This window comes from Rosa rugosa, chromosome 2 (genome assembly GCF_958449725.1).
Source record: "Rosa rugosa chromosome 2, drRosRugo1.1, whole genome shotgun sequence".
Taxonomy (NCBI): Eukaryota; Viridiplantae; Streptophyta; class Magnoliopsida; order Rosales; family Rosaceae; genus Rosa; species Rosa rugosa.
Genome location: NC_084821.1, coordinates 18,050,283 through 18,071,033, shown reverse-complemented (window position 1 = coordinate 18,071,033; position 20,751 = coordinate 18,050,283). Strand labels below are relative to the sequence as shown.

Sequence of the window (20,751 nt, the reverse complement as noted above, 5' to 3'; positions counted from 1 at the left end):
TTATCTTAAAACATGCTTGAATGAGATGGATTCAAACTGTGAAGCCAGTGTCCTTATGTCTTTGATAATCTTGAAAAGTCTCCAGGGTGGTTTGAAGAGTCCACAAACAGCATCAATGACTAGCTTTGAATCACCTTCGACTTCAATCCTCATGAAGCCACGCTCTAAAGCACAATGAAGGCTATCATGAAGAGCAACAGCCTCTGCAACTGGAACTGTTATCTTCCCCATATGTCGAGTAGCTGCTAGAAGAGGCTTGCCAAGGAAGTCTCTAATTACAAACCCACCAGCAGCCGAGCCTTTAAGGATTGAGCCATCGAAGTTTATTTTAACATGATCACCAGAGGGAGTCTGCCACCTAATTAACTTTGGGTTTGTAGGCAGCAAGCTAGCTCTAACAATCACACCTTGTTTACCTAAAGCTGTAGTTACAGCGCTGCAGCTGCAAAAATAGAGCCCTGGTTGGCTTTAGCATTACGAAAAACAACATCATTTTGAGCTTTCCAAAGTTGCCAGCAAATGGTAATAATTTTCGCAAACATGACACTACAGTACGGTTGTAATAAGAAAAGCTCATTAAACACTTTAAGGTAGCCTTCATTCCAATTGACTTGGGGGTCAAGAGCAGCAAGATTCCACACTGCTTTAGTGACATTGCAATAGCCAAATAAGTGATTGGTAGTTTCATTATCTTCTTGACACAGTGGACAAGAATTGTCATTAATTAGTCCAAACCTTGACAGTCTACCCCTGGTCTTAAGTCTTTCTCTGAGAAGAAGCCAACCAAACATTTTCACTTTTGGTTGTATATTCAGCTTCCACAGCTTATTGATTAGCTCAATTTGATCATGTTTCTGAAAATAAAAAATTTGTAACTAAGTAGCTGAATTTATAGAAAACTTACCATTGGAGGCAGGTCCCTAAACATACTCATCTTGTTGATCTGTAAATGGAATGGGGATGCCAAGAAACTGGTTGACAATGGAAGGCTCCAGAGCAGCAGAGAGCTTTGCCTTATTCCAAAATTTGTCTGAAATGTAGTCACTTACCGTTTCATCTATATTAATCAGGTGCCTACTATCTTCAGGGATGTAATCCAGTAGTGGATGGTCTTGCGCCCAATTGAACGCCCAGAATTTGATGTCCTTGCCATTTCTTACAATCCAGCGCATTCTTTTGATAAAATTAGCTGCCTTGCATCGAGTATGCCATTCCAAGCCAATTTACCAAGAGCTGCATTGTTGAAAAAAGCAGCTGGTCTAATACCTAAATCACCCAGTGATTTGGGTTTGCAAACCTATTCCCAGGCCACAGATGGACATTTCATATCATTGCCCAGAAGAAGGTTCTAGCTTGTTAATTTGTCAATTTCATTGGTAACTTCCTTGGGGCATTTGAAACAAGACATGACATGTACCAGTAATATTAGATTTAATAAGAGTTGGTCTAACTGCATGAGATAGAGAACCTTTTTTCCAACCTGCCAATTTGTTGAAGATCTTAAGGAGAAGCTCTTTGGTATTTATAGGGTCCTTCCAGAAGATGAAATTGTGTATGCCAAGATATTTCATAGATCAGTTGTAGTTGCTCTCAACCATTTAAGATTTCATTTTTTAGGCCTTATAGCTGGGCTATGAGATTTCATTTTCTAGACCTTGTAGTTGGGCTTGTTGCCTCCTTGTGCATGCAAATTTTTTTTGCACATTTCTAAATACTCAATTGGATAAAATTTTCTTGTGTATTTTTTTATCTAAAAATAAATGAAATACCTACCCATGATATGACATTATAATTTGGTACGAAAATACCAAGCATTCTACTAGTCTACGTTTCGTGTCTAGATATAAATAGAGATTTTTAGAAATAACTAAATATAGGTTTTTTTTTATGAGAAAATAAAATATACTGGAGTGGTTCTATTCAAATCTCCTAATTTACTTTTTAAACTTCTCCTAATTTTTGTAAAAATTTAATCCCCATTATCTCTCTCTGACCAAAAAATAATTTTTTTTTTAAAATATTTATTCAATAATCGTATATTGAGTGGTTGTATTCATATCTCTTGAATATACGGTCATTGAATAAATATTAAATTTTTTCTTGGTCCATAGTCATCTAATAATTTTCTCTTCGTCGCCTACCCCGCCAATCTCGGCTTCACCATTCTCCGGCGCCGACCTGACCTCCACTCCACGCGCCATGGCAGCGACTTCCATTGCACGATCCGCCGCGACTCATCTCTCACCACCTCTCCCATCGAAGCCCTCGCCGTCTGATCACTTCCCTAGAACAACACTAAAGTTCTGCCCGAAACGGCGTCGTTGTGCCGTCGTCCTCGCCTCTCTTCACGGAGACGGAAACGGAAAAAGCCACCACCAGGTAGGCGGTGCTCTGGATTTGGAAGACTTGCCGTTCGACGACGCATCCAAAGACGTGCACACTCTTCCAAGTAACCGATCTTTTGCTCTGATTCAGATCCCTGTTTCTGTAAATTTATGGAAAATTGAGTTCATTTTTGATTCGGATTCGTTGATTCAGGACCTTTGTCTTCGACGTTCGCCTCCAATTCGGTTGCTGAGGGCTCTCGTCTTCGTGTTGCGTATCAGGTAGCTCTCTATTCTCTCTGCTCAACTCTCAGGGTAGTACAAGCTAAAATGAGTAGCTAAATACTAAATTGGACAACCAACTTTCAAATTGATCAACTAACTTTATAGAGCTGTATGTATAGGTATATGCAAACACCTAACTTTCAAATTCTGATCCTGACAGAGAAAAAAAACAAATGACATTGTAATTGTGATGATTTATTTATATTTAAATTAATGTATGAAGTTGGTTGTCCACAGTAATAGGGAAGGAAATCATGATCATATTGAAAGTGCACCTGGTGCGAAACTGGCTGATTTTATACATCTTGCATGCCGGATTTAATGATATCCGGAGATGTTGAGCTATCTTACCTAAATGTGAATGTTAGTTTGGCAAAGCTTCAAATAGATGGGAAAACATAATCTGCTTAGACTTGGGGTATGTATGCAGTATAAAGGGAATATGTGATCCAATATTAGGGTTGGACAAATATTGTAATTTTTTCTTATTAAGCGGTTTGTCGACAATTGTGAGTTTTCAAGTGGAAATATGAATGTATGGTTTTGAAATTTGGTTAGCAGTTTGACAAGAAAATGTTATTTTGATTCACAGTTTGACAAGAATACATTACATCATATGAGGTTATTCTGTGGTGAAGTCCTTAACTCTTGATAACTCTATATCTGGTCAAGTCTAATAAAAGTATAATCTGAGGGCTTACATAGAGGAGTTCCTTTGATAACCTGGATTTTACTGTTTTAGCCATTAGGTCAGATATAGTTGATTGATATGTAGAGTACGTGAGTTGAAAGAGGTATATTATAACCATCCATGTTCTCAGTTTGAGCCGTCAACTTAGATTCTTATAAGATCATTTTGGTGTGTATGTATGTAACAAATCTGGGTAATGTGACTTTTTGGGCTCTGATAATTTAAGTTGCAGATTGGGATTGAGTCACATTGGTTCAAGCATTTTTAGTTGGTAAAAAAAAAGGAAGGGGGAAAAAAAACTTGTTTATAGATGGTTGAATATTGAATTACATTTCAGGGTGTTCAAGGAGCATACAGTGAGTCAGCTGCTCAAAAGGCATACCCAAATTGCGAAGCAGTGCCTTGCGAACAATTTGATACTGTATTTGAGGTAATTATTTCTGTTTTTGCCATCCTCATTGTTTCTCTTTATTGGATTTGATTGTATCACTAAATTCTGGTAGCATTACATATCATTTATTCATTTATCTTTAGTTCATGAATAATGACCCACGATGTATGTGCACTATGGAAATGCAGTGATCATGATGCATATTCATTCTTGAATTCCCCTGATTTTTAAATCAAAGGGCAAATGCATTTCATTTCATGGACCTGAAGGCCTTGGATTGCATTTCGTTTGATGAATTTAAGTCAGGCTGCATGTGGTAGGGTGTCCTTTTGGATCTGATTTGAGAACCGCTTAATTCCTGTAGCTGTATTTTGATTCTATTTGTGGGAATTGATAATAGTCTTTCCAATTTGTTTCTCAATTTGTTGACACTGAAAGAACTTCCAGTTATGATATAAGTTTGGTAGAGGCCTTCTGTATAATTGAAGAGATGGGACCTTATGTATAACGGGAATGATACAGAAATATGTTAAGTAGGGAAAGAGCTGTTAGAAAACTAGTCAACTCATTGCATGCTCCATATTGTACGAATTTGCAATAAATCATTTTCAGCGAACTCACTACGAATATGCAATCTTTGTTTGTTGACTGTGAGAATCTGAAGGTTATAGAGATGCATAGCTTTAGAATCTTGTTTTGCATCTCCTGTGGTGTCATCCTTAGCCTTAGGCTCTTATTTTAGAGAGAAATGTCAATATCCTACCCCTCCAGTGTAGAATTATTTACCTTCTTTCCTTTAAATGTTTGGGTGTTGATAAATACAGCTCTGATGACTGGCTTTTTATTCTAGCTAATTGTACATTCTCCTATTGTTCTATTGTTGTTGACTTGTGCCTGTGTTCTTTTCTTTTATCTCTTTTTGGATATTTGTATGGTTATTTGTTGCCTCTCTAATAGGAAACTAAGTAAACCATCTTTATAGTGGAGACAATGTCCTTTAGTTTGGGTGAACTGTAGGGTTAATGCTTCTTTGGTCCAACTTACTGTAGGCTGTTGAACGGTGGCTTGTGGACAGAGCAGTTTTACCATTTGAGAATTCATTAGGTGGTAGCATCCACAGAAATTATGACCTTATACTCCGGCATAGTTTGCATATAGTAGGGGAAGTGAAACTTGCAGTTCGGCATTGCTTACTAGCTAACCATGGTGTTGAAATTCAAGACCTAAAAAGGGTTCTCAGCCATCCACAGGTATATTAATTCTCACTCCATGGTTCTCTCTTCATCTGGTATTTTACTTTTTATCATGATCTTCCCTCATAACTAGTCATATTTCAGGCTCTTGCTCAGTGTGAGCACACATTAACCAGGTTTGGATTAGTCAGAGAGGCAGTGGATGATACTGCTGGTGCAGCAAAGGTGAGCCCCTGATTGTAGTTGGACAGCTTACTCCAAGAATATCTGGTGCTAAATATATCTCATGATATGTTTGCACTGTTGTGTTTGTGCATGGAGTGTTTCTTTTCTGTTTCACAGAGAAAAAAAAAAAATCTTGGTTGCCTATTTTAAGTTGAAAAACTCAGTACTGTCATTTCTGGGGGCCTGCCTGTTTTAAATTGTACCATTTTCATTATTCTCATCTCAGAGGGTCTTCTGGTTCTATATCGTTGGGTTTCATTGCATGGTAAATTGTGTTATGAGGCCTCAGTCTAAAACTAGAATATTCAGATTGATTATCTATCATGGCTTATAAATAATTAATTCATTTTTATAAATTGTAGCATGTTGCATTCCACAAACTGAAAGATTCGGGAGCAGTGGCCAGCTCTGCTGCTGCAGGGATATACGGTCTGAAGATACTTGCAGAGGATATTCAGGTGTTGTCCAATAAGATTTGGTGTTATGATGACTTATAGTATGCATTAGAGGTTGCTTATATTTTTCTTTGTACAGGATGATAGTGATAATGTTACTCGATTTTTAGTCCTCGCAAGAGAACCTATCATTCCTGGCACAGATAGGCCATTCAAGGTGAATCCTGCAAACGTGTTTGTGTTGAGTTGTTGAATACATGTATTCCACACCTTTTTTTGAAAGATTGATCTTATTAACACTTGATTATTACATGTATAGACGAGTATAGTTTTCTCTCTAGAGGAAGGCCCGGGAGTCCTTTTTAAGGCACTTGCTGTTTTTGCATTGCGTCAAATCAATCTTACAAAGGTAGGTTCTGAAATCTCTAGGTCTTCCCATAGTTTCATTTTGGTAATCTATTGATAGCCCACTTTGTTTCTTTAACCAGATTGAGAGCCGTCCCTTGCGGAAGCAGCCCCTGCGAGCATCTGATGATAATAATGGTGGAATTCCAAAACCAAAGTAAATTCAGTGAACATCTCAACTGATTTATACTTCCATAGTAATGAAATAAACACGCAGTTGAGATAAAAATTACTGATAGGCCTTTATTGCCACGCCAATTTGATTTTGGCATTAAAAATTATAATCAATTTTTTTATCTGATAGGATTTTTAGTTAATGATTATTTTCCTATGATATTTTGTATTTTTCTTGCAGATACTTTGACTATCTTTTCTATGTGGATTTTGAAACATCGATGGCTGATCATAATGCACAGAATGCCCTTAGGCATCTCAGGGTTTGTATCTTTCTAAAATAATTCTCAACTCTATGGAAATAATCTTAAACAGAGATATGAAAGTGTATATTTGCTTTCCTTTGCAGGAGTTTGCTACATTCTTGCGGGTACTAGGGAGTTACCCAATGGATGGAAGCATGCTATGATTGACCTACAATTGTGGTAAGAATCCAATTTCTGAATGAATGTCATAAACTTGTTTGGAATGATTCAGTCTGTGTATAGGCGATTCTGACATGAGTCCTTATCATCCTATAACATTGATGTTGTATATGAATTGGTCCCTTCAAGCTTTAGTTGCACCTCTAAGTGGAGCCTGTTCAGATGTTCTCTAAAAGAAAACGTCAAAAGTACTTTTTTTTCTTTCATTTTTATCATTCAAGAATCAAGACTCAACCACTATTGTTCAAACCAGTTGCTAATTCTCTCTTGCTTTATATTTCTTAATCCTCTGCCATTTTTAATCAGCTTATTGTTATAGAAATTATTACCTATTGTAAGAATGTTGTGATTGTGTCAGATGGTCTTCTTGGTTTTTCAGTTCTGATCCTATTTCTACTCCACTGGTCTTGCAGATACAGGGTTTATGAAGGTACCTTTAATATGGATCTGCGTTGTTGAGCTTCTGTCTGTCATTATTGTCCCGAGTTAAGGAAAAGAATTGAATCATAGGACAAGCTGTTGTAGAGCTCGATTTCCTGGTTGGTTTTGTATGTCCTGCAAGTATAGTAGTTGGGTAATATCTTGTTAATAGAAGCTGGTTAACATTGCAGTTGGATGCAATTTTGTAGTGGCTTTCGCTGATTTTTGCCATTCAATTGTTTATAACTACTTGATGAATTATCAAGGTTTCTCCTTTGTTGTTGAAGATCTAGTCCTACTCAGCATTCTTGTCACTGTCGGTTTTTTTATTGTATTATATATTCCATTTTACCAATAAAATGTGGTCATATTATTGCTGCCCATTGTTGAACTTTCAGTTTTCCCTGACAAAACTAGTACTGAACCATACACTGCGTTGAACACTCGACATCAGTACAGGTTTTTTATTTATTATTATTATTTTTATTTGTTCTAACGATATTCCCCTTATTAATTAGAGTAACGAAAGCATTCAAAATATGTGTAATGGAAAAATAATCCAATTGACCAAAGGAAAAAGGAACAATAACTATTGGGTTTATATAGGCGATCATAAATAAAACTTGCATACATGTCTTTCACCACACCAGAAACTGACTCCTAAAAGTCCAATACAGGCAGTGTGCATAATGTTCACTTAGCAGTGAACTTATTCTAAAGTTAAAATGTAGATTCGGGTCCTAAAATGTATGACAAACATGACAGAATTACTAATTATTTATGGTAATGAGTTCATAACAGATCCTCAGTTCTGTTATAACCAACTTATTTAAGGAAACATCTGATCGGCTATTGGAGAAAACTGTTCAAAAGCTGTGCTCGATCTACTCCTCATTATCATGAATTGCTTGCTCCAACTGCACAATCCAGCATGTTTTTGAAGGTTTTAAAAATAAAAGAAAAATTAGAATATTAGAAGAGTTTACAGTAAACTTAAAAGACGAGAAACACCAAAGTTACCAATATACCTGAGCAATCTTATTCAGACTCTCCTGCAAGATAGAATATTCACGATTGACCCCTCCAAAGAGTGCAAGACACCTGAAAACATAACATTAATTTTCCTTAAAGCAAAGTTTTTATAAGAGGGAATTAGAGTCTTCGTCTATCGATTACATTGTTTAGGGTTTGTATAAATTCTGAACAATTAATTAACTGGTGATGGTGAGGGAGCAGATTTCTTACGCTTCTCTTTTGTTTGCCTCACTTGCCTCACAGAGCTCAGCGCAAACATCTGCCATCCGAGCGCCACCGATACTGTGATATCAACTTTCTTTTGTTATTCATGATCAATAATAAGTTGGTAATTTTGTATAGATGATAAAGACCATTGATATCCTTAAAATGAAAGAATGCATAAAGTCATAAACTGCTGTATCAAAAAGGAAAAAAGAAAAAAAAAAGAAAAAAGAAAAAGAGAATGTAAAGACTACCTCATGCTACTTCCCTTCAGTTTATCCGCAAGATAAGTCACCCTGGGATAGTTCACTGCAGGCTCGCTCCTAAAAAGAATTGAAAGCAACCAAAATCAGTTTTCAACATGTAATTTGTTAGGTACTTGAACAAAACCATTAGTTACTTGAACCATTAATGGAGAATCTAAAATTACTTACAGATTTTTGGTGAGTTCTGCAATCGTATCGTCTGCTCCACCAAGGTAAATAGTTATAGTGTTGGTAACAAACTGTGGACTTTGTTCATCTTGTAACCCTTTCAGTTCATCAAAGTAGTCATCCAGAATGCCCTGCCAGAGACAAATTAAAGTGGAGATTAATGAGCTTGTAATAAACTTAATTACAACCAAAATTGTTTTCTTCTTTTTAATGAAAAATGATAACACATATGGTGGGCTACTTAGCTGACCTGGTCTTGCAAGGAGCTGATGAGTTCATTGAGCTTCTGGTTGAGATCCTTTCCGGCCATTGTCTTCTTCTGGTTGTGAGAGAGATGAAAGTGCTCGAAATGACAAAAGAGATTGATGGAATCAATTACTAGATTGAATCAAATGGTTTTTCATGATTAAACTGGCCTCTTTCAATTTTATTTATAATGTGTCGGTGTTGTTTCATGCTACACAGGGTCTATATGCGTCAAATCAGTACGAGTGCTAGGTAGCATGAGCTTTGCATGTCTCTGATTTTTTCACAACTTGATTATGAGTATTTGGATTTGGATGCATTGTTTGACTCATGCTTCATACCAATTGTGGGGTTCAATGCAAACTTCGCCTGGATTCTCATTCTGATTGAACCCCAAATGATCCATCTCCATCCACATCAACAATCTATTTCAGTTATTTTTTTTTTCCTCCTCACTTGTTTGTGTGAGTGTGTGACGAGTTAGAAGTAAAATTTGGCTTGACCATACCTGAGGGCATAAATTTGTCACCAAAGAAAAAAAAAATCTAAGGGATTCAATTACAGAGAAAGAGATCAAATTAACTTGTTCCATTCAATATACAGAAGACAATCATGAAATCGATCACATATGTTTATTCTTTAGTACTTGATAATTAGTTAACTATAACGACCAATCCGAGTTCAAACATAACTTGAGCTGTCTGTAATGAAAACTAGTTGATCATAAGCTTTTCAAGATGAGCATACAAACTGCCAGAGCTTGATTGGCTTGTTTCTCTTCATAAGTTGATTGTGAAAGAGACGAGCGAAGCTCATTACAAGCTCTCTATATCTTCTATAATGGGCAGAATTATTTCTCTATACTGATTGAAGCATTCATGTAAAATCCTACTTGAACAATAGAAAATTAACTGAAATATACTATATCCTAGGAGAGGCTGCAGGTATAGTTTGCCTCCAGTCACCCTTTTATGGGAGCAGCACTATAGCTAGCTGTGAACGTGTGAGAGTGGGAGGTGTGGATATGATAAATTCATCCGACTTTGGGAGAGGGACTCGCTTTCGAACAATATTGTGAATGAGAAATACTACTATATTAATAGTTAATGATCAATATACTGAAAATTTGAAAGTTAATATGATTGCATGTAGTAGCCGTTAAGTTTAAATGTTCCAAGTCGTTAAGGACTTAAGGTCTTGTACTTTTTTTTTTTTGAAAGGAAGGTCTTGTACTTTAATTATTTACGTGAACTGGTTATTGAACTTAATTCCATTATATACAAAGATATTGTAGAATTTTTCTCATGTGTGTCACATATTGTAAGGCAATCTCCCAAGTGGTCTAGTCAATTCCATGTGATTCTTTTATGTTCCAATATCTTTGACAATCTGATTTCCGCCTTTTCAATGACTCTACGTACTCTCCTTCTCTTAATTTGCGACTATTTGTTCTATTACTTTATCACTAGAGTGATCATGGAGTTATTCCTATCGTTGGTTTTATATAGGAATCTAGTAAATGCTCGCTATATTTCTGAATCAATTGGTTGTATACGGAACAATTATCTAATAGGGCCAATCGTAGATAAAACTCACTCGCATCGATACACATATAGATAGTCGTTAACCAGAAATTGACTCATCAAACAGAGTACCTACATAATGTTCACTTGACAATGAACTTATTTTAGAGTTCAAATATAAAACAAGGATACATAAACATGATTACTAATCGTAAATGAGTATATAACAGATACTCAATTCAGTTGCAACCAACTTATTTCATACTCATAATATAGAACATCTGATCGGCCGAGAAGACTGGAATAAGCAAACAAACCAGCTCTCTACTTAAGGTGTATGTATCTCTTCAGACCTTATTATCATAAATTGTGCGCTCCATCTGCATTATCCAGCGTGTTTTCGAAGGTTGTCAATATATCAGAATAGTAGAAAAGCTAGCAGTTTGCAGTGAATTAAATACGAGAATTCAAATATCAAAGTCACCAATGTGTTAATAAGATTACCTGAACAATGTTGTTCAGATTCTCCTTCAAGTTTAGATATTCACGATTATGTTGGGTTAGTCCCTCCTTATTTGGAGGAGAGTAATTCATGTGGTAGTTTTTCGTACTACATGAGGAACACACTTTCTACTATTCCTTTGGTGACCCAATAAATGTAAAGGAAGGCTAGCTATATGAATAGCTAAGGTGGTGCAGCAATTGTTGATTGTTGGAGGGAAACATGCATTAATGAGCATGACAACATTGAGCATGAAACAAGGAGGAAGCTTGACTTTGCTTCCGTGCATACGTTGAATTGCATGAACTCCATGAAGAGCAATGCCTATATAAAGGCATCAGATACAATAACAAAATATCGGTAAATTCTACTATGGACCAAGGTCCACGTAGACCATAGGCAAAAGAAAAAGTCTTGGGTAGGGGCTGCCACGTGGTGGGGCCGTGCGGCCCTCCAATCAAAATTCTCAAACTTTTCTCTTTTTTCTGAAACTGCCCCTGATTTTTAACATGCAATACTCAAAATACCCCCCTGTTTGGGGTATGATTGGCCCGCCCCACTGCCACGTGGTGCGGGTGCCGTACGTAAGACCTTCTCTAGGCAAAATGGGGCATTTGGGTGCAAAAAATGCTGATTTTTTGCCTTGGTGCAGGTGGACCAAGGTCCACACAAGACTCTTTGCAAAATATTATCTGAGAGAGAAACATCTTCATCCAAGTAGAGAGTGAAGAGTGTCCACTTCATGTTAAGAGTGTAGTAGTGGTTAGGTAGCAAAACAAGTGTGAGAGAGAGAGAGTTTCATTCGAGTAGTGTTCTTGAAGTTGTGTATCGATCTCTTGTACCCACCTTATCATAGTGGAAGTTCTTGTTGTTGCTGCCCCGTGGACGTAGGCACCTTGCCGAACTACGTTATATCCGGTGTTTCATTTCCATTACTCTTTTATTTCTTTACATATTATATTTTTTTTGTGGTTGGAGTTATTACTTCCATTTTATTATTTTTCCCAACTGATTAAGCACCTCAAAGATCTCAAGGCACCTGCAACATCAAAATTGATTTTTCTTAAAACAAAATTTTCATAAGTGTACGTAGTAAAATACAGTCCTAATACTAGTAGATTACATTGTTTAGGACTTTAGGGTGCTTATAAAATTCTTATAAACTAATCGGTGATAGTGAGTGAACAAATTTCTTACTTTGCTCTGTTCTTTGCCTCACTTGCACCGCAGAGCTCACTGCAGGCATTGTCCACCCGAGAATCACCCACTCTGAGAACAAATTTGTTGTCACATTTATAATATATATATCAGTTAGCTTTCTTTTGTTATTTAGATGATCAGTAGGAAGATAATAATTTTCTATCTCTAGATGATAAAAATCGTCAAATAGAACTTTAACATCCTTCAAAAAAATTGTATAGATACCTTAAGTTATTTTGCTTGACTCTATCAGCAAGCTCTCTCACCCTGGGATAGTTCACTTCAGGTTCTCTACTAAAGCAATTAAAGTATCCAAAATTGTACAAATATCAGCCAGCATATTATTTGTGAATATATATAACTGAAGAATCATTAATCAATAAACTAAAGTTAATTGATTACAGAATTGTTGTGAGTTCTGCTATGGCATATATTGTCTACTTCGGCAAAGAAAAGAGTCATCACTTCTGTAACAAATTTTGGATTTTGTTCGTCTTGTAACCATTTCACTTGATCGAAGTAGTCGCCCAGAATGCCCTGTCGACATAGAGAGTAATTATTAGCGTGGTGATCGATCAATTGGATTAGGTTGCAACTAATTTAATTACACGCATATGATTGTTTTAGTTTTAGTTTTTTTTTTCCCGCTTTTTTAGTGTAAAAATGATAAAACATAGGGTGACTCAGTGAGAGAGATGAAAGAGCTCAAAATCACAAAATAGAAGGGATTAGTTATTACAAGATCAAATATATGGAGTGCTTCATATGATTTTATATATGTGTCAGTAGTGTTAATTAACCTAGAATTTGGGCCAGACACATATTCTGGATTTACTTGAACACTCCCTCTTGTGTCGCCCAAACGTGGTGCTCCTCTCGTTGCCTCATTAAAACCCTTGCCGAGTAACAAAAACCCTGTGGGACAAAAATAACATCGGTCGAAGGGGAAAAAGAGCACAACACACCCTTCACATTTTGAGACCCTACATGTAGACATCTCCCCCTGATGACAACAGTCATGGGAGTTCGGATAACTTCAGCAAACGATGCTACCAACATGTTTCTCGGAAGTGGAATTTAGGCAATGACTTAGTGAGCAAGCCTGCCACACCATCCTCAGATCGAACCTAGTTCACTTTGATCTTGAGGAGAGTCTGTTGTTGCTAGTCCACAGAATCCCAACGGATTCTATGTAAGAACAGAATGAGTATTTTCATATCCTTTGCATAAGACGGTCTCAGTCCTAACTTCTCTAAGGAACAGGCTTTGTAAAATGAGCGAGAGGCTTTAGAAGAAACCAATGAGGATTTTGGTTGGGCCTGAGCGTCTGAAGCGCTATTTGAAGCAAAGTTGGTGATTGCAGCATCACCTGGGGCGCCATCACCATGATGGACGCCATCCATGGTGTCATGGATAGGGACTGTGCCAGCCCTAGGCTGGTGGTGGACGGCGGCGGTGCCAGAGGCAGCGACGGCGGTCACACTTAGTCCAATAATCAACCTTTGATTCATGCTTCATTTCGCTCGAGAGAATGGATGTCCGTGTGAAGTCTTTTGTAGACGGATCATCATATCATGACTAGGATGATCTATCCTGTCGTGACAAAACCAATATGTGTCTAAATCCAAGAGATCTGCTCTCATAACTTTATTGGATTTAATAGCTCGAATAGTGATACAAAGTCCACTAGAGAGACGCATAAACTTCTCTAAGATGCGCCTTTGTTCGCAATCATTAGAGGTATTGCAAATGAACTCATTTCCATTCTCTACATGCGTTTTCGCATGGAATCCGTTGGCTATTCATAGGGTATGATTTGCCCTAAGAGCATAGAGAGTTTCTGTGACAGTAATCAAGGTGCCATTTGGCAGGGGGAACTTGGGCTATTCCATGTCCTTGAATTAATACTGATGACCTAGCCATTGTAGTCACAAAGTAATATGCTCAGAATCAAAATGGAGTCATAATGAAAAGAACTCGAAATTTTATTCATAACCCAACGGAGTACATCATTGTCTCTTAACCATTAGGAGAATCTAATCCAAATGCTAGCTAATGCAAAACAAAGGTAGTTGTTTGACTTCTTTCGGTAACTCCAAAATAAATATGACCAGGTGAGTAGAGAGATGTCGGTGGAGCAAAGCTCGCTTAAGTACCACTTATCTCAAAACCTTCTTAGACATCATACTCATTTTGGAGGAGCCTATGTGAAGAAAAACTAAACCAATGGCATTTACTACAAAGTATATGGCAATTGCCTATTACATTTCTTAGAAAAATAAAGACTTAAACAGAATTGACGATCTATTGATCCCAGCCAGATTTGTAGTCTTCAACCCTTCACGTTAGATCATCTTCTTGATCTTTTTGTTCCACATAGTGAGCTTCTCTTGCTTCACAATATGCTTTGTATGCGGTGACAATTTCTTCACGAGCTCTACAAATGTGTGCCCAATGACCGGATACTCCACATCGAGAACATACATCTCTTTGCTCAGACTCCATTGATTGAGGCACTTTGAAAGCTTCATTTAGATGGCTCTTAGTGTTGGTGGCGCCACCAACATGGCCAGAGGCGTTGCCTCCCTCTCTCTTTCCATGTTGACCTCTTCGGTTCCGTGTTCGCCTATTTTGGCGGTTACCTTCCTAAGCAGAGCGATTATATGGACCAGAACGTCCAGAAGTATCCCTAAGATTAGGGTTTCGCTCTTGGCGCCCTCTCTTAGGGGCGCGACTATAATTGGATTTCGAAATATGCTCTATTTCCACAGATCTCGAATTATAGTTCTTCACAAGGATGTTGTCATGCTTTTCAGCAACATTCATAGCTCCAATGAGCTCATGAAACCTTGTAATCCGTCTTGCAGTAACATCGATTCGATAGTTCTTAGCAACCATCAATGCAGAGACGGGGAAGGTAGAGAGAGTCTTCTCAATCAATATCGCATCTGTGATCTCTTTACCATAGAATTCCATTAAGGATTTAATGCGAAGTGCTTCCGAGTTGTAGTCAAGAACTGACATGAAATCACAGAAGCGGAGGCTATGCCATCTCACTTCTACGTCAGGAAGCAGGGAGTCACAGACGTTGCCAAGTCTTTCTTCGAGTTAGACCCATAGCCTTCTGGGGTCTTCTTCATTCATATACTCGTACTGGAGCGAATCATCCATATGATGAGTCATTAGGATGATGGATTTCACCTTATTTGCCTCTAAGGCTGCTCTATTTGCTTCCAAAGCTTGAGCTTGCTCAACAGTTAGCACGTCCTGGCTAGGCTCGAGAATCGTATCCAGGATTTCATCGGCTTGAGATGCTGGTGGACATCACGAACCCACCTATGATATCCAGAGCCAGTTGTTCCCAATGGAGCAAAGTCCAATTTGTTCAGGTTACTCATCTTGAAAGAGAACAAGAAAAAAGATTAGTTTTGGAGCGGAAAAAGCTACCACGAAAAACATATAAAATTTCTGAGCGTAATTGCTTCCAAGAAATTAGGAATTTCTTAGCGGTATCGCTTCCCCAAATTTAATTCCAAGAGGTATTGGATTGGATCGAAACAATGGCGTAAGTGGTCGATCATAAATTCTCTACAAACTCTAAGTTTGGAGATCTCAACAAGCTCCAAGCTTGAAGTGAGCACGAACCCCCACAGTTCGGCTTAATTATGTCTCCCCTATGATGAAGAAAGGGGGGTAGGAGAAGGGAGTTTGCAAGTTCTCGAGAAAAAGAAGAGAAATTGAATAAACACTCAAAAACGGGAACTTTTAGTAAAAAATACCTTGAAATAGGTCGCCGGAAATCTGGCAGGAAAAGTAGCCAGTGGCCGGAGATGACGTGGCAGTGGGTCCCTGTGCTGACATGGCGATGGGCCACGATGCTGATGTGGCAGTGATGACGTGTCAGTGGGTCTGCGTCTGTGGGCTGCCCTTTTTTTTTTCCTTTTTTTTCCTTCTTCTGTTGGTTTTTCTGCAGGCCGGTTTAGCAACTTCTAGATGGATTTTTAGATTTCTGTTTCCGGTTCCTGGATCCTGGGATCGAGACGCTGCTGGTGACAAAATTTGGTAGCAATCGGAGGTCCGGAAGGTGGTGAACCAGTGCAAGGATCCCTTTTTTTCTTCTTGGAAGGCTGGTTCGATACTTTCGGTGGTCGGTTCTGTGGTTTTCCGGCTGGTTCCGGTGGTTCCGCCGCCGGTTATGGAATCCTGGGATTGAGGGCTTCAATATATGCAGCGGTTATGGAATCCTGGGATTGAGGGCTTCAATATAGAGGATTACAAGACATAAAATCAAAATTGTACAAGGAAAGATAATCGGATATCTATGAATATCTTCGAGAATATCTCTAATTCAAAACCCTATTACAACTAGGTCAAGTAACCTAGAGTTTGGGCCAGACACATATTCTGGATTTACTTGAACAAATATATATACATATTGAGTCACATTTTGAGAAAATAAAAATAAAAATAATGTGTTCTTTTTATAAACAAAATAAGGCCTTTTTTGGCCCATTTCAGCCCTATTCGGAAGGTCGGCCTGTCCCGGCCCTTTAGGCCCTAGCGGCTAGGGCCTTTTGGGTGGGTAAAGGTTGACATATTTAAGCCCCGGCCCTAAATTTTGTTGACTTGGACTAGGTCCAGCCCGGCTTGACCCTAAGCCCTAAAATTTAGGGTAAGGATGATCCTAGGATGTATTAAGGACCTGCTCCATGCTTTGATCTCCATGTCTGTGTCATGTAGAATTGTATGTGCCACATATGTCTAAAAACAAAAAATAGGATGACAATGCTTAAATTTGGGGTATCAAAAATTATAATTTGTGATAAATTAGGTACCATACAAGCTTAAGGCTTCACCAAATTCAAAATATTAAAATTACCTTATGTTAAATAAGGGGCTAAATATTGTTTATTATCCTGTGATTTGGGTCCAACATCAATTCAGTCCCTCGACTTCCAATTTCATCAAAAACACCCCACACTATCATTTCTCGTCTAATAGGTCAATCTGTCATGATTCTGTCAAATTCATCCGTTTAACTGCTGATGTGGCATTCCGACTCAGCATAGGTGGGGCCCACATGGAAGGCAAAATTTCAAAAAAGTCCCTGACTAAATTTACTAATGGCTTATTGTTTGCATTACTAATAATGGCTTATGCTAGAAATTCAATAAGCATACAACAATCTTTCCGGATAAAATCGGGCTTGATCCAATAACTCTATCGACTCAACATCAGATGATACTACTATATCTCAATAAACCCTCCTACTCCAGAGCTAGAACTAAAATCAGCCTGAATAACACACAAGCAGCTTAATCAATCGACACTCACCTGCCTAATTCAGTGAAGAGCCTCCTCTCTTTTGGCAGCTTCCTCCTTGCTTTCGTAAAGCCCGGCTTCAACCAAAAGCTTCAAAATCCATAAACCCAAAATTATCAGAAAACATAAAAAGAATCAAACCAAAACAATCTTTCCAGACAAAAATTTCGAAAGCACAAACCTTCTCCAACTCTAAAGTGCTCTGAGTATCAGCTTCAATAGGCCCGGCCGTCGAAATCAGCTTTGTGACCCTGAATTTCTTTGCGACCACCGCCTGCAGCGGCTGCGTAGCACTCAATATCTATGAGCTCACCATCTCAGAATCCCAAAGCGAAAATTGAAAGAAAAATCTATCCTTGGAATCAAACAAACAAGAATTCGCACAAACCCTAGAATTAGGTAAAGTAGAAGATTTGGAAACCCCAAATTACTTTTCCAAGAAGGAATTGGAGATCAGGACTCCGACACCAAAGAAGTTTTCTCTGGACACCAAGAGCTTCCTCTCTCTCCTCGGGTATCCTTTCAGGCGAAAGCCTCTAACCAGCGGCTCGTCTCCTCCCTTGTTACTACAACGACTTATCTTGTCCATCATCTCTAACTGAAGCACGGACAACAAAAGCTATCTTTTTCTGGGAATTGTGGTGATGAGAGAGAAACGAAGAAAGAGAAGTGGATCTCAGGGTCTCTATCTTCGTCGGCGCTGGCATATGAACACTGCTGTGATTCATTGCCGTCACGGGTATTCTCTCCAAGCTCTGATCTACACATCTATGGCCAACAGCACCTCACCAAGTCCCAGATTCGATTTCTCAAGCAGCACCTCTTGGTGACATTCCCCTATAGTGTCAGGGACAATTTTGAAATTTTGCCTTCCATGTGGGCCCCACCTGTGTTGAGTTGGAATGCCACATCAGCAGCTAAATGGCTAAATTTGACGGAATCATGATGGATTGACCTATTCGACAATAAATGATAGTGTGGGGGTGTTTTTGATGAAATTGAAAATTGAGGGACTGAATTGATATTGGATCCAAACCACATGGTAGTAAACAGTATTTAGCCCTTAAATAAAAGTACTTAAATAAATAAAAAACTCAAAATAAATAATAAAAAAATAGAAGAGTTGAATTAAAGACATCCTCTATAATATATATATATATATATATGTGTGTGTGTGTGTGTGTGTGTGTGTGGGAAGGATCAGAAAAAGTGCGGACGTCGCTCCTCCGGCCTCGATCGGGCAGCGATGGCGGCGTTTCTGTTGCCGAACGGAACCAGGCCACGACGTGGAGCAGTTCAGAAGCGGCTAGACTCGTAAGCGAAGGGTTTGAAGTCGAGCTCGATGGGCTTCCATGGTTTCCGGCGAGCTCGCCTCACACTGATGAGTTTCCGATCACCTTCGCCTTCGTCGCTTGATCGAGGTTGTCCGGGATGTCCAGAGGGTGCGTCCGGCACCCGCAGCGCAGCGATCACCGCCTTCATGACGCCAGAGGAGGGACGTCCTCACTTTTTCTGGGTTGCGAACGTCCGCTCTCGAATGCTTTTATATATATATATATATATATATATATATATATATATATATATATATATATATCTCTAAGCATAACTAAACCAAGGTGGTCATGGGTACCATAAAGCCAAGCCTCTTTTTATTATTATTATTATTATTATTTTTATCCAACTGGGGTGTCAATCCATTAAAAGGTAGAAAGAGGCAAACAGTACATAATAACTCGTCCTATGAAGACCCGTTAGAAATGAGCTATTGATAAGAACCTTAGAACCTAGAATTCTACATAAAGATGCCTTTGATAGCAACCAAAACCAAGTAAACAAGAGAACATGACACTATCAAGAAGAGAACCGAACCGGGCCAAGTTCCTCACCCAATTTATAAAGCTAAGCCTTAAGGTTTCATCAAGGTCAATAAAAGTATTTTAATAAAAATAAAATAAAATATAAATAACAGACAGTTATGAGAGCTCAACTAATTATGACATTCTATTTACATAAAAATTGTCACTAAAGTAAACTCAGTGATCATGAGTTGCGCAACTTAACTATTAGTTTAAATATGAACCATGGGTTCAATCCTAATGTAAATATTTAAATTATACTATGTGAGTGCAGTTTGTAGACAAATGAATGTTACGATAAGGATTGCAAGTAAGATTGAAATCCTGAAAATATAAAAGCTGTATAAGAAAAGGTGATGACTTGATTTTCCGATTGAGGCATGTAAAATGCACTTGACTAAAGACAGATTTTGCCCCTACTCTTGTGCTTGCAGTTCGGTGGGCGTCCATATTCTAGAATACAACAATTGAAGATCCAAAATTAAAGGACTGTAATTTTGGACTCTGCCTAACCATAAATTATATTTTGTACTCTCTTGACACGAAGAAGACTTGTAGAAGAAATGAGAAAGAAATCATTGATTTGATTCTCTTGATCTCGTTGATATATTTTTTTTCTTTTCTATATTGACTTGTATATGATATGTTTTGAAGGAGTTATGACTATGGGTTTATATGGAAATCCAAGTGAACTAATACGTATGTTAACTTATCTCCTTGAGAGACAAACTAATTTCTAAATACACCTATTGGGAATAAAAACATGTACCCTTTCAATTTGAAAGGTCATGATTAATTATATTTTCATTCATATTTAATTGGATATTTGATATAATTTTCAACATATATGAGTTCCAATCTAGTTGTTTTTCTGAGAATGAGAGGCGAGAGCAAGTCCTCTCGTAACCCTAGAGCCGCCCCTTATGGGCTGCTTCTAGGGAGGTCCCAGTCGCCTCCATATCCTTATTTGTCTCGACGATCGTGCCTTGCAACATATCGTTTTCATTCTCGATGTGAGGGATGGTGGGCTGTGGTTTGTTTGGCAGCGAGTTTATTCAGTTTCGGGTCGAGACCCCGCCATGGACGGCTCCGTGGCCGTGGTCTGGAGAAGAGATTCGAGATCTGGTGCGACCGGTGTCAGCCTTGTTATAAGGATTGGCGGATTTTCAAGGGCGAGACTGAGCTGTTAGTATCTGCACTATAGAGCGGCGGCCAGGTCTTTTTTTGGTGGATTGCAGTGATCTTTTCAACGCCGGAGTTAATGGTGTGTCCGGCAATGGTGGCCTTGATGCAAGCGGCGCCGGAGTCGCGAGGTTGGCCGCTTGTTTTTTGGGTTGTTTTACTAGAGGTGTTGGCTGGGCTACTAGAAGTCGTTGTTTGGGCTGTTAAGAAGGGCTGGTGTTGCCGCTGGAGTCATTGGATTGGATACTTGGAGCTACTGGTTTCACTGCTAGGAGGTAGTTGGTCTGATGGCCGTGCTGGGTGCGGACGACGACAG

The 20,751-nt window shown here is 38.5% G+C and overlaps 3 protein-coding genes across 3 annotated transcripts; 1 reads left to right on the top strand and 2 right to left on the bottom strand.

Annotated features, from left to right (window-relative positions):
- LOC133730471 (uncharacterized) lies at positions 1-1,172 on the bottom strand. Its single transcript, XM_062158053.1, has 3 exons — positions 1,050-1,172; positions 556-854; positions 1-442 (listed from the first exon to the last, which is right to left on the bottom strand). The coding sequence occupies exons 1-3, from the start codon at positions 1,170-1,172 to the stop codon at positions 1-3; spliced, it is 864 nt and encodes a 287-aa protein (XP_062014037.1).
- Positions 1,173-2,071: 899 nt separating this feature from the next.
- Positions 2,072-7,214, top strand: LOC133733050 (arogenate dehydratase/prephenate dehydratase 2, chloroplastic). The gene is made up of 12 exons (XM_062160661.1): positions 2,072-2,449; positions 2,539-2,606; positions 3,638-3,730; positions 4,741-4,941; positions 5,029-5,109; positions 5,472-5,567; positions 5,644-5,721; positions 5,824-5,913; positions 5,993-6,066; positions 6,265-6,346; positions 6,433-6,508; positions 6,922-7,214. The coding sequence occupies exons 1-11, from the start codon at positions 2,200-2,202 to the stop codon at positions 6,490-6,492; spliced, it is 1,173 nt and encodes a 390-aa protein (XP_062016645.1). The 5' UTR covers positions 2,072-2,199; the 3' UTR covers positions 6,493-6,508; positions 6,922-7,214.
- Positions 7,215-7,539: 325 nt separating this feature from the next.
- LOC133730035 (histidine-containing phosphotransfer protein 1-like) lies at positions 7,540-8,984 on the bottom strand. Its single transcript, XM_062157682.1, has 6 exons — positions 8,852-8,984; positions 8,602-8,732; positions 8,422-8,490; positions 8,174-8,245; positions 7,957-8,029; positions 7,540-7,845 (listed from the first exon to the last, which is right to left on the bottom strand). Exons 1-6 carry the CDS (start codon positions 8,909-8,911, stop codon positions 7,813-7,815), a joined length of 438 nt encoding a protein of 145 aa, XP_062013666.1. The 5' UTR covers positions 8,912-8,984; the 3' UTR covers positions 7,540-7,812.
- Positions 8,985-20,751: the final 11,767 nt, after the last annotated feature.